The 15,000-nt window shown below is 28.5% G+C and overlaps 1 protein-coding gene across 1 annotated transcript in view; it reads right to left on the reverse strand.

Moving 5' to 3' along the window:
- Positions 1 to 15,000, reverse strand: part of LOC124432929 (cuticlin-4) — a 73,008-nt gene that overhangs the window by 21,686 nt on the left and 36,322 nt on the right. Inside the window, exon 4 of the mRNA XM_046982270.1 lies at positions 10,043 to 10,257. Coding sequence (XP_046838226.1) covers positions 10,043 to 10,257 — 215 coding nt within the window. The remainder of the gene's footprint in view (positions 1 to 10,042; positions 10,258 to 15,000) is intronic.

A 15,000-nucleotide genomic window follows, 5' to 3' on the forward strand; every position in this document is an offset into this window, starting at 1 on the left:
TTTTTTCTATCTCTTTTAATATGTTTCTGTGGAAGAGAAGGCAGGGCAGATAGGGGAACTTGTAATAATTTCATAGGGCGATTCGTTTTACGATCCTTAGCCGAGAATAGCTGCCTACGTAGACGACGACGAAGACGAAGACAACGACGACGACGACGACGACGACGACGACGACGACGACGACGACGACGACGACAACGACGACGATAACATACATAGAAATGTATCGTTCATAGATTTATTGACAACACGAAGAGTGTACCCTCTTGATAAATCGTTTATGGAATTGTACAACCCAAGTTACCAAGTGAAGCGGAACGTTATTAAAGGATCCCTTATGAAGCAATTAAACAAGTACCAATAATCTTGCAGACTTTTCAATTTTCGATATATATATATATATATATATATATATATATATATATATATATATATATATAGGAGATTGAAAAGTATATATATAATAACATATAATAAATATTATATATATCTAATATTTATATATATATAAAATATATTGAAGATTTATAATATTTTATTTATATTATTATATATATTTGTAATATATTTATAATGTTATATTTATAATATCATATTTATAATATATTATATTTATAAAATGTGATATATATATATATATATATATATATAAAACCATATTATAATGTATGTATAATATATATTATACATCTATTAAATAAATATATATATATATATATATATTGTTTCTTCTTATTCGTTGTAATTTTTTTTTTAATTTATTTTTTATTTTTTCTTTTCTTTTTATCCAGGAAAATAATTTAAATTAATTGTATTTGTTTTGTTTGAGAGAAAAAAAAAAAAAAAAAAAAAGAAATTTTTATACGATATCAAAAATTTACTCAAGACAGAAAGATAAGTATATTCTATTCGAATAATACATGATGATCAAAAAGAGATTAATATTATAGATCAATTTTCGTAGTAATCATTTTTGTCATTGTCGACGCGTAAACACATTGTAATAGAAAATAAAGAAATACAAATTACAGCTTTTGATTTTTAAACGAAGTAAAAGTACAGTGAAAATACTTCGACGTTACTTTCTTAAATAATTAATGTACACGGCGTTGGGTTAATTAGTTAATTGAAAGCCTACGTTGTCTCCTATGTCTACGTGATTTGTATTTTCTTGTATTCTTTTCTTCTTTTTTTTCTTTTTCATGTTGTTTATTTTCTTTTTCCATTCCTTTTCTCGTCCAACGTAGATTTTTCTTTTTTGCATCTTTTTCTTTTTTTTTTTTCTTTTTTCAACGTAGATCCTTGAAAGATCGACAAGGATGAAGATGATAGGTAGAAGAGGATCAAGAAGATTCATAAGTGTAAAAATGAAGAACGAAGAACGGCAGATGTTATTGCTGCTACGTACTAGCTAAGGAGGCGGTTCGGTGCTGCGCAACAGATGCGCTATTTGAATATGTCGAACTCGTCTGACCACTCGCTGCGAACTCTCCTTTCGCGGCTTGAGATCTATCGTACGATTCAAAAGTTATTTATCACTAGTTATTTACCGTGCACCCAGATAAGTAACCAAGAAATAGAAATAATTTTGTTCTTTACGAATGTCTAACGGTTAAATGGTTTCTATTAATAATTCTTAAAAAGAAACATCGTAGACATTGAAATGTTCAAAATACATGTAAATATTCCTTATAAACTATCTTTTTCTGCTGTTGATAATTTACGATAATTAAAAAAAAAAAAAAAAAAAAAAAGAAAGAAAGAAAGAAAAAAAAGGAAAAAGAAAAAAGAAATAAGAGATTCACGGAAGAAAAATAAAATTTGTCGAAGAAATACGATTGTTTAATAATTATAGAATTCTTTTGTTTTTCTTTAATAAAACTAAAAAAATTTGGAAAAACAAAGCTTGTTCTCTTTTCTTTTTTTCATTTATTTATTTACTTGTTTATTTTCTTATTTCTTCCGAGGAGAAAAATCAAATAAAATTGTATATTTAATAATTTATCGTACGTATTCGAGATCGAAAAAAAAAATCTTTCCATCAATTAGAAACGATTGATCCAGCCTGTATATATTTTATGATTAAAAAGTAAACATTTCGTTTTCATTTAATGAAAGTTTACTAGAAATCATGTTTTTTTCATGAGAGAAAAGAAACTTTTGCGATAATTCACGAATTATTATAGTTTGGTCCTATCTTTTCGAAAATGAAGTGAAAGTCACCTTTCTCTCTCTCTCTCTCTCTCTCTCTCTCTCTCTCCCTCTCACCCTATCTCTCTCTCTGTCTCTCTTTCTCTTTCTGTGTATGTGCACGCCTGTGTGTATCTCTCCTTTTATTATCGATCAATAACGTCATTCTCTCAGATGTTACGAACACCAATGAACATGAATGTAATTCTTGTTTGTCTCTATAAGGTGACGCAAATTCATCGACCTCAATCATATGAAATTGGAGAAAGTGAAGCAACTAAATGGACATGCTCTGTCGAATTAATTTTGAATGAAACAAGCTCCATATGTATACGTATAAAAATATACACATACATGCCTATATACACACCCACACATTTATATATATTTATATGTATATATATATATATATATATATATATATATATATAGATATACACGCACCTATAGTATATATTTATGTATGTATGTATATATATATATATGTACACACCTATATACATACCCACACGTCTATATACATATACACACCTATATATATGCCCACATATCTATAATATACTTATATTTATGTATGAGTATATTTTATATGAGTATATATACACTTTACTTCGCAATAGAATTTTAATTGTCTCATTACAATTAAACTCGATCAAATGATAAAATGATTATATGAAAAAAGAAAAAGTCATTCGAAGGATTTTCTTTCGTATTTTCTTATTTTATTAAAGATACGAAAGAGATCACAAGATGGGACAAGTTCTTAAAGATATTACGATACTCTTGGAACGTAACCTTGGAAAGTTTTATCATCAAATTTATTGTCGTTTATTGTACCATCCTGTATTCATTTTGATGATCTTGCATATACATTTACAGATATAAATATACACACACACACACATACACACACACACACATATATATATATATATATATATATATGTATGAACGCAGTATATAAACTTATGATAGAGAATTGAACAGCGACTTTTACTTTTACGATCGAAGCGTGGGCAAAGCTAACGTCACTGTCCATAAGATATATTCAGCAAACCCACACACAATATCCTTATTTTAAGGACATTTCTTCGTTCAACGAATTGTTTCTGCAAACGAAGGAGAACCGAAGATAAGTAAAGAAGAAAAAGAAGACAAAAAAAAAAAAGAGAAAAGAAAAGAAAAGAAATAACAAAAAAAAAAAAAAAGAAAAAAGAGAAGGAAAAAGTTAATAATAGACAGTGACAATTAGAAAGCCGTAGCCGATCGTAAAACATTCGAACGTTTTTCTTCGTTGATTTAACACTATGGCAATGGAAAAAAAAATGTGGAAAGGATCTAAAATTCAAGGACGTTCGCTTCGGAGAAAGCCTCCGTGAATTTTTCATACGTGTTATACGAGCCTATAATTTAAAAGACGCGCTCTCGTAACGATGAGACAATTTGTTATAAAATAATTATTGGTTGGTGAGTGAAACTAGCGTCAAAAAATAGAACACATTGTGACGATACGTATTTAAAATTAGAGAATGTAATTGTGTGTTTTTTTTTTCTTTCTTTCTTTCTTTTTTTTTTTTCTTTTTTTGAAGAGAAAATTTCTACATTTTCGCACTTTTTTCGTTTGTTTGTTTTTAGTAACTCTGTTTATGTAATTTAATTCAAAGTTAATAATCGCGTATGTTAGATCGCTTGCATTAATTATTAAATAAAAATTATGAATATGATTACATATAAACAAAAATATTACATGTAATATATATATTTGCATGTTAATTTTTTGTTTTATATATGACATTGACATAAATTATTTCATATATTTAATTTAAAATATTTATAATCAATATTATTATTATTATTACTATTATTATCTATTATTAGCATTGTTTTTATTTTACTTTTTATTTCACTTTTTTTTTTTACTAATTCATTTAAATTTCACTTTTTTTTTATACTTCATTTTTTTTTTTTTTTTACTTTGCACATTGATTTCTATGATTCATTTGCAATAATTAACATACGATATGTCCAACAAGCTATTTTTTTTTTTTTACTAAATTACATTAAAAAAAAAAAAAAAAAAAAAAAAAAAAAAAAAAAAAAAATATATGAATCATAGAAAAATATATGAATCATATATTATTTGGCATAGCATTATTATTATTATTATTATTATTATTATTATTATTATTATTTCTTTTCTTTTCATTTTCCTTTCTTTTCTACGAATTCCTTTGCGATATATTTTCTATGCACGTGAAAGATAGAAATGTGAGAAAAGTTAAGAAAACATATAAGTATTATTATGAACTCTCGTCTATTATACGCGATACCATTAATAACAGGTATATAAAATGTATGTAAGAAGTAAGAGAAGCACGAACTTATTTGCACCGTTAACTGGATATTCAAGCGTAAGATTCAGTGTGAGACAAATGAGGTGCCGCCTTACGAAACACTTGGTGAAGGTGCTCGCCAATGACGACAACGACAACGACGACAACGAAGACGACGAAGACACACGCCTTTCCAGTAGGTCGTAGAAGAAAAAAAGAAAAAAAGAAAAAAAAAAAAAAAGAGAAAAAAATAAAAAGTAGAAAGAGAGAAGAACGAACGGTTGACTGTCGTGAAGATTGAAATGTTGGTGTCTTGTTAGATCCATCAAGAATCATTTTCTTTTAACTCCTTTAGTTTTGTTCAACGACAAAAATGATCAATTCGCGATAAATTAAATTCTTCTTTTCGTCACTTTTTTTTTTAAATTTATTTGAATATATATATATATATATATATATATGTATATGTATGTATATATATATATATATTCTTATATATTCTTTCTCGAGATATTTTATAGATGAATTTTATTTTTATAATTACGAATTAGGCTTATAGAATAATTATTACAATCGGAGTAATTTATTTTCAAAATCACTTATGAACTTTTTTTTCCAATCATTTAAATATTGTAAATTAAAAAAAAAAAAAAAAAATAAATAAATAAATAAATAAATAAATAAATAAAAAATTTATTTAAATGTCAATTCAGATCATCTGTTCGAATAAATTTTTATACGAATGATCTATTATAAATCGTAAATGATCGCATGGAAAATATTTCAAATGAATGAAGAATTGTAATCATAAAAAAAAAAGAATGGAAAAAGAAAATATTTCGTGCGAGTCCATAGACAAAGTGATTACCTAAACTTACGTAAGTATTTATTATCGGACAACGTGTGATCTATGTCTATGTAAACGCATACACACGTGAAAAGTCACACTCGAGGAGAGTAGTAAGTTACGTAAGTGCAAGGGATGGTTACTCAAAAGCACCATATTTGGATGCTACTACTTAAGTTGGGACGTACCTTGAACTAATCCACGGTTTAGCTATTCCAAACACGACGAATGCAATTTATGTTAATCTCATGGATCGAGAAAATCATTCTCCTTTTCTCTCTCTCTCTCTCTCTCTCTCTCTCTCTCTCTCTCTCTTTCTCTCCTTATTTCTTCGACTCAATTTTCTCACTCTTTCTCTCTTTCTTTCTCTCTCTTTCTGTCTCTTTCCTTCTCTCTTTCTAGATTTATATATCGTTTCTTTATTATTTTTATAGTAATAATTTTAGTATTATCGTAGTATTATTTTCGATTGCATGATTTGCATCTCTTTTATCATTAATGTCTCGATTGAGAATCTTTTCTTTTTTTATTTATTTATTTATTTATTATTATTATTTCGTGAATGTTATACTTAATATTATTTACATACGTATCTTATCAACTATTATTATATTTATAATATATCTTTTAACGATTCATTATCTAATAAAAAATATCTTCTACTTTTTTCTTTTTTCTTTTTAAATTGAACATTAACTGGATTGATTGTATTTTTTTTTTTTTTTTATTGTTCTTGTTGTTGTTGTTGCTGTTGCTATTGTTGTGAATATCTTTTAACGAAGAACAAATTAAAAAATTTTACTTTTCTTCTTTCGAAAAATAAAAGATTTCGACAGATTCATTCGCGGTGATTTTTTTTTTCTTTTCTTTTTTTTTTTTTTTTAAATTGATCATTTAAGCGGCACCTTCGAATGTTAAGAAATATATAATGATTGCTTAAGAAGGAATTGTAAAATTGCCCACGGTCCATCGTCTACGGTCGATCGCACGCCCACGACGACCTCCAGGAATCGGCCGTGGACGTAGAGGTCAAAGACTTCCCTCGCCCTGTGCGAGGTAACCTCTCACGAACGTCGGAGTCCCTTCTATGTTTCAGGACAAATCGTTCCCTTTGCCCTTAACCATGGCAACCCTTGAATTATCCTTGCTCTTTCTGTCTACCGATTTTAAACGTTATTAAGGGCTTACGCATACGTTTGGTAAGTTTGAAAAACAAAAATCAACTTCATTTTCTAACCCTCATCAATTTTTCCTTCCTTTTTTATTACGATTTATTCTTTTGAGTATATTACATTTGAAAGTTTTATCAGAAAATTAAAAAGGAGAAAAAGAAAAAAAGATTCATTGCCTATATTCGACGTTACGGTATACTAGCATATTTTAAAGTTTAAATGTCCTTTTTTCAAAATTATGTTTTCTTTTTTCTTTTTTTTTTTTCATATCAAATAAATTTATTAATATCATCAACAATATTTTGCATATTACTTCGATCGATTCTAATGAAATTTTACACGATCGTTTTTGTTTTTTTTTTTTTTTTTTTTGAAAGTTGTCTTTTTTTGAAAGTTATAGTCTTTTCTTAATTATTAAAAAACTTTATCGAAATTTTTAATCAGAAATCACACGATAAATTCGATCGCTCATAATTTTTTTTTTTTTTTTTTTTCTTATCAAATGAATATATCAAAAATTCGTTTGATCCTCGTTAATCCAATCTTAATTGAATTTTTTTATATAATTGTTAGATAAAATAATATAAACGATTATATAAAACGCGTATATAATAAAAATTACATAATAACAATTAATATCGGAGGAAATGATATATATATACATATAATTATGGAGAATTTAATTTGTCAATTTAAATAATATTTCCATGAAATTTCTTGAATGAACATTATCGATTCCTTTTATTAAAGAAATTTCAAAAGCCCGACAATGTTTTTCCATTCGCACGATTCGCTTTCTTTTTTACTTTCATCTCGGGACTTTAAACGAAGCAATTTGCATAAAAATATAAGTGTCGGGGAAGATCGTACAAAAAAAAAAAAAGAAAGAAAGAACAAATAAAGGAAGAAAAAAAATTGAACAAGCAAAACCAAACGAAAAGAAATTTCTAGTTATCGTCAATATTTATACAGGATGGGCCAAAAGTTTCACGACTTCCACAAGTTTCACAATACGAACGAAAAAAATAATCGGCTTAAAAAAATATTGCAAACAAAAAGAGATATCTAATCGATTTCCAATATCACTTATTAATTTTTGATCGATTCTGTATAAATACGTGACAATTTTGGCTTTTTTTTCTTTTTCTAAAATGAAAAATCAAACGATTCATCCGTTCCACGATACTCACATTTCAATCGTTATCTAACGTAACCATTCTAATTATCATCAGTATCATAGATCATAGATCGCATAAGGTTATCGATCGCCTGAGGATCGTCATAAACTTTTTCGATCGACGCAAACCGACGATTTCTTCTCTCGAACGTTTTCTCGTCATCGACAATATTTTTTTCGTTTAATCGTTCCACACCTTTATCCTTTTACGATTTATCCCGATGATTGGTATAAAGATAAGAATCAGTATGAAGAAAGACAAAGACGGAAGAGAAGAGAAAAGAAGATAAGAAGGAAAAAACAGACAAAATAAAATAAATAAAAAAAAAAAAAAAGAAAGAAAAAAGAATCGAACGTGTCTCAGAGATTCTTCTCAATAATACAATCACAATTACGATCGTACATACATATCTATCTTACCATTTAAAATCTAAATTTGCTTCTAAGTACATAAGTACTTACTATATATTCGCTTCTAACCACGTAAATACTTAATTATATATATATATATATGTGTGTGTGTGTGTGTGTGTATGTGTGTGTTTAGAGATAAAATATTAATTTCTCCAATAAAATAATGTCAACAGTTTCAATAATCAATATTTAAATAGATAACACTTATTTATAACAATTACCACTATTACCATTGCATTTATTACAACACATTGTTAAATAATATTATTCATAAATATATAATAAATATTAATTAATAAATATTGATTCTATATATTATCTACATAATAATCAATTCAATGATTAAATAAATAAATAAATAAATAAATAAATAAATATGAAATTGTTCGTGTAAGAGGGAATTTTACCCTCTACATATGTATATACACGTGTATATGCATCTATATCTTCCCTTTCCCTCCCTCTCTTTCTCCTCCTGCCTCCCACCTCTCACTCTCTCTCTCTCTCTCTCTCTCTCTCTCTCTCTCTCTCTTTTTCTCTCATTCTCTTACTCGTGCGATCCTCGTAAGAAGAAGGCTGCGAGTCCGGTCACATAACGGTCCAGTTATGGTATGGCGAGGAAGCGATCTCTCGCCTCGACACACGATTCCTTCGTTACACGAACTTGCTCTCCTCCTCCTCCTCCTTCTTCTTCTTCCCTCCCAACCCCTTCTTCCCCACCCTTCACTATCCTCCTCCTCCTCTTCTTCTTCTTCTTCTTCTTCTTCTTCTTCTTCTTCTTCTTCTCTTCTACTTCCTTCTCTTTGGCATGTCCTTCTCCCACTATACTCGTCCTTCTCCGCAATCTCTTCTTCTTCTTCTTCTTAGTCTTCTTCTTCTTCTTCTTCCTCTTCTTCTTCTTCTTCTTCTTCCTCTTCTTCTTCTTCTTCTTCTTCTTCTTCTCTTTTACCTCTATCGAGTCTCCTCTCAGCATGTACTCACGCGTGTATTCACGCCTCGGCGAGCTTTTTTCAAGTCGCCTCGAGCGAGTATGTACAAGCACGAACGATCGTTAAGCTTCGTCACGCTCAAAGTCCTATGTGTATATTCATTCGTATATATACACATACGTATTATATCTCAAAATTCGTTTGAATTAAATCATCAAAAATTAATATCTTATTTGAATATATACTTTTTCTCGCTTTAATCAATGAGAGATAACTTGAATAATAAGTAAGCAAATATTTGCCTAAGTCGTATGAGTTTAAATTTTGTCAAGCTCAAAGTACCGTGTATATTATGTATGTACATACGTATCATCGTACCTTGAATTTCGTTTCAATTAAATCTTCAAAAATTAATATTTTTCAATATTCCTTTTTTCACGTTTATTAATAACTCGATAATAAGTAAGTAAATATATACCTACGTTGTATAAAGTTTGAACTCAAGACAAATTTGATTAAATTTGTCTTGTCATGGTGAGGGAGAGTGGATGGTGGAGGGGGAGGGGCCCAGTGTAGAATTATTGTATAAATAATTACGATTATGGTATTTCTTGAAAGGAAAAAAAAAAACGTGTTTTTATAGTAAAGCGTCTTACTTTTCGTATTTTCGTATATCTTGTCTCATTGTATTTTTTATAAATTAATTGAAATATTAATCTAATGGATTTATAAAATTTCGAATTATTTTTTTTCTATCTTTTTTCTCTTTTTTTTTTTTAATTCATTTCTTTCTATAGATATCTATCATCTTCTATTTATTTTAGTATTATTTGTTAAATTACTTGGAAGAAGATAAACATACAGATTATAAAATTAAAAGATTTTTTTTTGTTTTTTTTTTGTTTTTTTAATAAAATAAACTAATAGATGGTATCGTGTATGACGTACAGGAAAATAATGTAAAACAAAAAGAAACTCACCAATTCGGTAGGCATCGTGTTGCAGGATCTCAAAGGCAGATTGTATGTTATCGGTGAGGGTTGACTCCTGTATTCCTGCAGGCAGGAACTATTTTTCGACAAACCCCTTGGATAAACCAAACCGTGGAAATCGGTTTTACCCTCGGTCGAAATATGTACGATTATCGATTCGCTCGCACACTCGATTTGCACCGTGCTCGCTATCGTCGCGGTTGCTGTAAACGACAAAAAGAAAATAATAATAATAATAATTTTATAAATAATCTCATTCAATCAAAATCATTAACTTTCATTACTTTTTAATAAGTGTATATATATATATATGTGTGTGCGCGCGCACGCGCGCGTGTGTGTGTGTGTAATTACATAATTACAAGACATTAATAAATGTAATTTGTAGTTGAATAGAGCAATTAAAATTTTTTATTTTTTTTTTATTAAATTTTGCAAAAATGTTTGCAATTATATTCTCGCTATATTATTTACTTAATAAGTAGTATGTTTTTCTTTTTATGCATTTTTTTTCTTAAAAATATCCACATAAACAAATCATGAATTATAGGGTTTACGATAAGCGCGGACGCGTAATTTCTACTTCGATATTAATTAGAAGGACGAGCATTAATCTCACGTTGGTCAGAAAGCGCTAATGCGAAGCTAATTCGCTTAGTCGCGAACACCGAGCGTTCTCTATAAAATTAATATAACGGTATAGGCCTGGATCGAAGGATCAATTAAATCGTCGTAGCTTGCGATCCATTATTCGCCATTTTCGCACGATCTATGGATGGTAAATACAACGGAGATATTTGTGTACATTATTAAAAAGTAAAAATTGTTTAAAAATGTGCATTATTTATTTCTAATGTCACTTTAAACATTATCTCAAGTTTAGCTTAAGTTATTTAGAGAAAAATCTATAATTTTTGTAACATCTTATTTTACGAAAAACAAAAACAAAGATAAATAAATAAATAAATAAATAAATGTTTTTCGTTTGAAAAATTGTTTTACCCTAAAATTGTTTTTATCTTACAAATTCAGAATGTTTAACATTGATTAGAAAAAAAAAAAAATTTAAGATAGATAGAGATATAAGATGTGATAGGACACGACAGGATGGAATTAGATAGAAGCGAATAAGATCGAATAGGATCGAAAAGAATTGATAAGATTAAAAATGATAGAATAAGACTCAAATAGATTCAAATAGAATCGAAAAAAAATATAGAATAGAATTAAGTAAATTCGAATAGAATCAAACAAGATCTTATTTGATTTTAATCGATACTATTCAATTTTTGTTCTATCCTTTTTAGTCTTATTCAATCCTATTCTATCTTTTCCGATTTTATTTGATCCTATCCGATCCTATTCTATTATATTTAAAGCTGTTGAATTTCTTTTCGATTTTGTTTGATCTTATTCGATTTTTTTTTATTATTTTTCCATACTATCCTTTCTCGTTATGTCCAATTCCATCCTATTCCTATATTGCCCTATTTCATCTAAACGATATTAAATATCATAAAGGTCATATTAAAAATATCTTTCAAGTAATATTTATTGAATTTTTATCGTAAAATAATAAACCATTGAAAAATTATAATTTCTCATATATTTAAATTAAATATTTTATATTAAATATGTTATATTAATTTATATGAAAAATATATACGATATATATATATATATACGTGTATAAATTATATATTTAAATATATTAAATTTATAAAATTATTATATTTACAATCTTATTCTTAATCGATTTAGACCAATGATAATTTTTATTTTTAACCATGAAAAAAAAAAAAAAAATCTCTAAGATCTATCTTAAATTTTGATTATAAAATTTTGATGTAAATTCAAAAAAATTTTACTCGTTGATCCATAACCAGTTACCTGTAAACTCGTAAAAATAAAAGAATGGTCAAAGAGTATAAAAAAAAAATATATATATATATAAGTTTATATAAAAGTTATCTTTCCTACTTGTCAGGCATGAAATCTAACGGTGGATAAGTTCAAACGGAATTTGCGGAACGCGAGCAGTTTGTCGTCGAGTTAACAGTCACGTAAGCCGGATTCTAAACGTGCAATGAAATTCGAGCAATGGAAATGGATTGAATAGAAAAGCAATCGTTCGAACGCAATGTAGTCGTGACGTTGAAACGTCAGACTTATTACTACCGGAATCGTTCGCTAGAATTCTTCGCTAATAATAAGAATCATCGGTTGTATTATCATTATCATTCAACCACGGAGACAATGATGAGAGAGTCATGAACTTGACTTCGCTGTCGTTCGAGTCAGTCACGTCGAGATACTCATTCCCTTCTCTGTCTCTCTCTCTCTTTCTCTCTTTTTCTCTCTCTTTCTCCCGCATCCTCTTCCCCCTCACTCTCTCTCTCTCTCTCTCTCTCTCTCTCTCTCTCTCTCTCTCTCTCTCTCTCTCTCTTCTCTAAATTAATTCGATTCTTTGAAATTTTTCTTTTTTAAATCGATTGATCTAATGAAATTAAAATTTAAAGGATATTCTTGAACAATTCTTATTTTTATATGACTTTTGATAGAAGAAAGAAAGAGAAAAAAAAACAGTTTATGTGAATTATTCAAATTTTTTTTTTTTATTATAAAATTTAATTCCACAATACCAACGTATTTGGATACGTTTTATATATATTTCTAAAATTTCGTTTCACTTTGCGTTTACAAAAGATACGAGCAAAAATTTGTTTATAAGGGATAATAAATGTCGAATATTATTTTGTAATATTTCGACTTTTATTATCGACTTGACAGATAATTGTTATGAAAAAGAAAAGAAAAGGAAAGAAAAAGAAAAAAAAAGGAAAAAATGAAATTTTATTTTTCATTTAAAAAAACATGGCTAAAAAAAAAAAAGAAAAAAAGAACGACAAAAAATAATAATAATAATAATAATAATAATTATTATTATTTAATGAAATATTATGAAATGAAAAAAATAAAGAATATCGTAAGAAGTAAAAGGTTCGATCGAGGAGATAAAATTAAATGAAGATTTTCGTAGTATGATCATCGAGATGTCGTCTAGGTTATTAAATAATTCTCAAGAAGAAGTTGGTAAAATGGTAGGAAAGATGGAGGTAGTAATTATCCGCACGTTGAAAAGATCAAACGCGTTCTCGCGGTAAAGAATAATAAGATGAAAAAAAAAAGAAAAGAAGAAAAAAAGAGAGAAGAAAAGAAAAGAAAAGAAAAGAAAAGAAAAGAAAAAAAAATAGGAAAGAAAGAACGAAAGAAAGAATGAAAGAAGCGAGACAATCGAGTCACGTTGGGCCAGGCGCCGTCGTCGGAAATATCGAAGTGGGACCGAAAAGGACTCTTCGTGCCACGAGAATCCACGGGTTCGTCGACCGGCCATTTCCCTCCTCTTTCACCTCTTCCTCTTCCTCATCTTCTTCTATTTCTTCTTCTTCTTCTTCTTCTTCTTCCTCATCTCTTTCATGCTTCCATACGATTTATTTTGGTTTTTCAACGCCACCAATATAGCGGTCCATCGAATAAAAGAAGAAACAAAATAAAAGAAAAGAGAGAAAAAGAGAGAGAGAGAGAGAGAGAGAGAGACAAAAATCCGTAAGATTTTTACAGACCTTCACCTTCTTTTGCGATCAAAGGTAAAAATCTTCGTTCGTCTATGTAAGGTGTAAATTTGTTTTTCTTCAATAATATTTCTTCATTTTCGAATATACTTTTAATCAGATACTTTACTCATTGTCATTAATTCATTTACTTTTAAATTTATTTCATCAATTACTTTAATTACTGGACTCATTAAGATTGATTAATGTAATCGTACGATATTTTTATGTACAATTTTAAAATTGTAATTATTGAAATTAATAATTTATATAATTTTTAATTTCTCTCTCTCTCTCTTTATTTTTTTCTTCTCTTTTTTTTTTCTTTTTTCTTCGGTTGACGCGTTATTTTTTATTCCTTAAAATAAATTACGTCGAAATAAATAACATTAATCGAGAATTAGATAAATTAAAACTGAATAATTTATACATTTCTTATTTCTTTTTTTTTTTTTTTTTTCTTTTTATTCGACTGAAATTACGTTTTATTTCACATGTAAATCATCGTCTTAAAAGGTTAAAATCATCTTAAATCACTTTAAATTCAAAATTAAAGAAATAAAAATGATTTATATATTTATTTTTATCCTTTTCATTTCTTTCTTCATTTTCTGCGACTGAAATCATTTTTATCTCTCATTCTCCCCCCCCCTCTCTCTCTCTCTCTCTCTCTATCCCTCTCTCTTTCTCTCTAAATATAAATAACCTTGAAGTAAATTACTTCGACGGTAATATTAATCCGTCTTGGTGGTCGAGTAAAAAAAAAAAAGAAAAAAAAAAAAGAAAAAAAAAGAAAGAGGAAAAAAAGAAAAGGTAGAAGAAAAAAGGAGAACAAAGAGGTTAAATTCGCGTGTAAAAAGGCGTGAAATAGGAAGGAGTAGGATCTTACCGTAGAGGTAAGAAAAGGGAGGTAAGGAAGAAAGAGAAAGGGAAAGAGAAGGTAATCGAGAGGAGGATGAGGAAAGAAAGAGAGAGAGAGAGAGAGAGATAGAGAAAAAGAGAGAGAGAGAGAGAGAGAGAGAGAGAGAGAGAGAGAGAGAGATCGTTATCACGAGAGGTGAATCAGAAAGATACAAGTCTACGTTTTAGCGGCGACAGTGAGACTTGAGTGGTGCTCAAGTCACGCCGGAAGTCTAGGGTACTTGACCTTAAGGTCCGCTTCCATGGCTAGAGAACTCCTTTCTTTGTTCATACCATGAAGTAGAAGAAGAAGAAAAAGAAAAGAAGAAGAAAAAGAAGAAGCATCTCGATGTTAGCATCGACGCAGAACAACCATAAAAATGGTAATGAGTTTAACCGTTGTCACTGTTGTCATCGTATTTCGACTCATTTTCT

Source organism: Vespa crabro, chromosome 2, assembly GCF_910589235.1.
Source record: "Vespa crabro chromosome 2, iyVesCrab1.2, whole genome shotgun sequence".
NCBI lineage: Eukaryota > Metazoa > Arthropoda > Insecta > Hymenoptera > Vespidae > Vespa > Vespa crabro.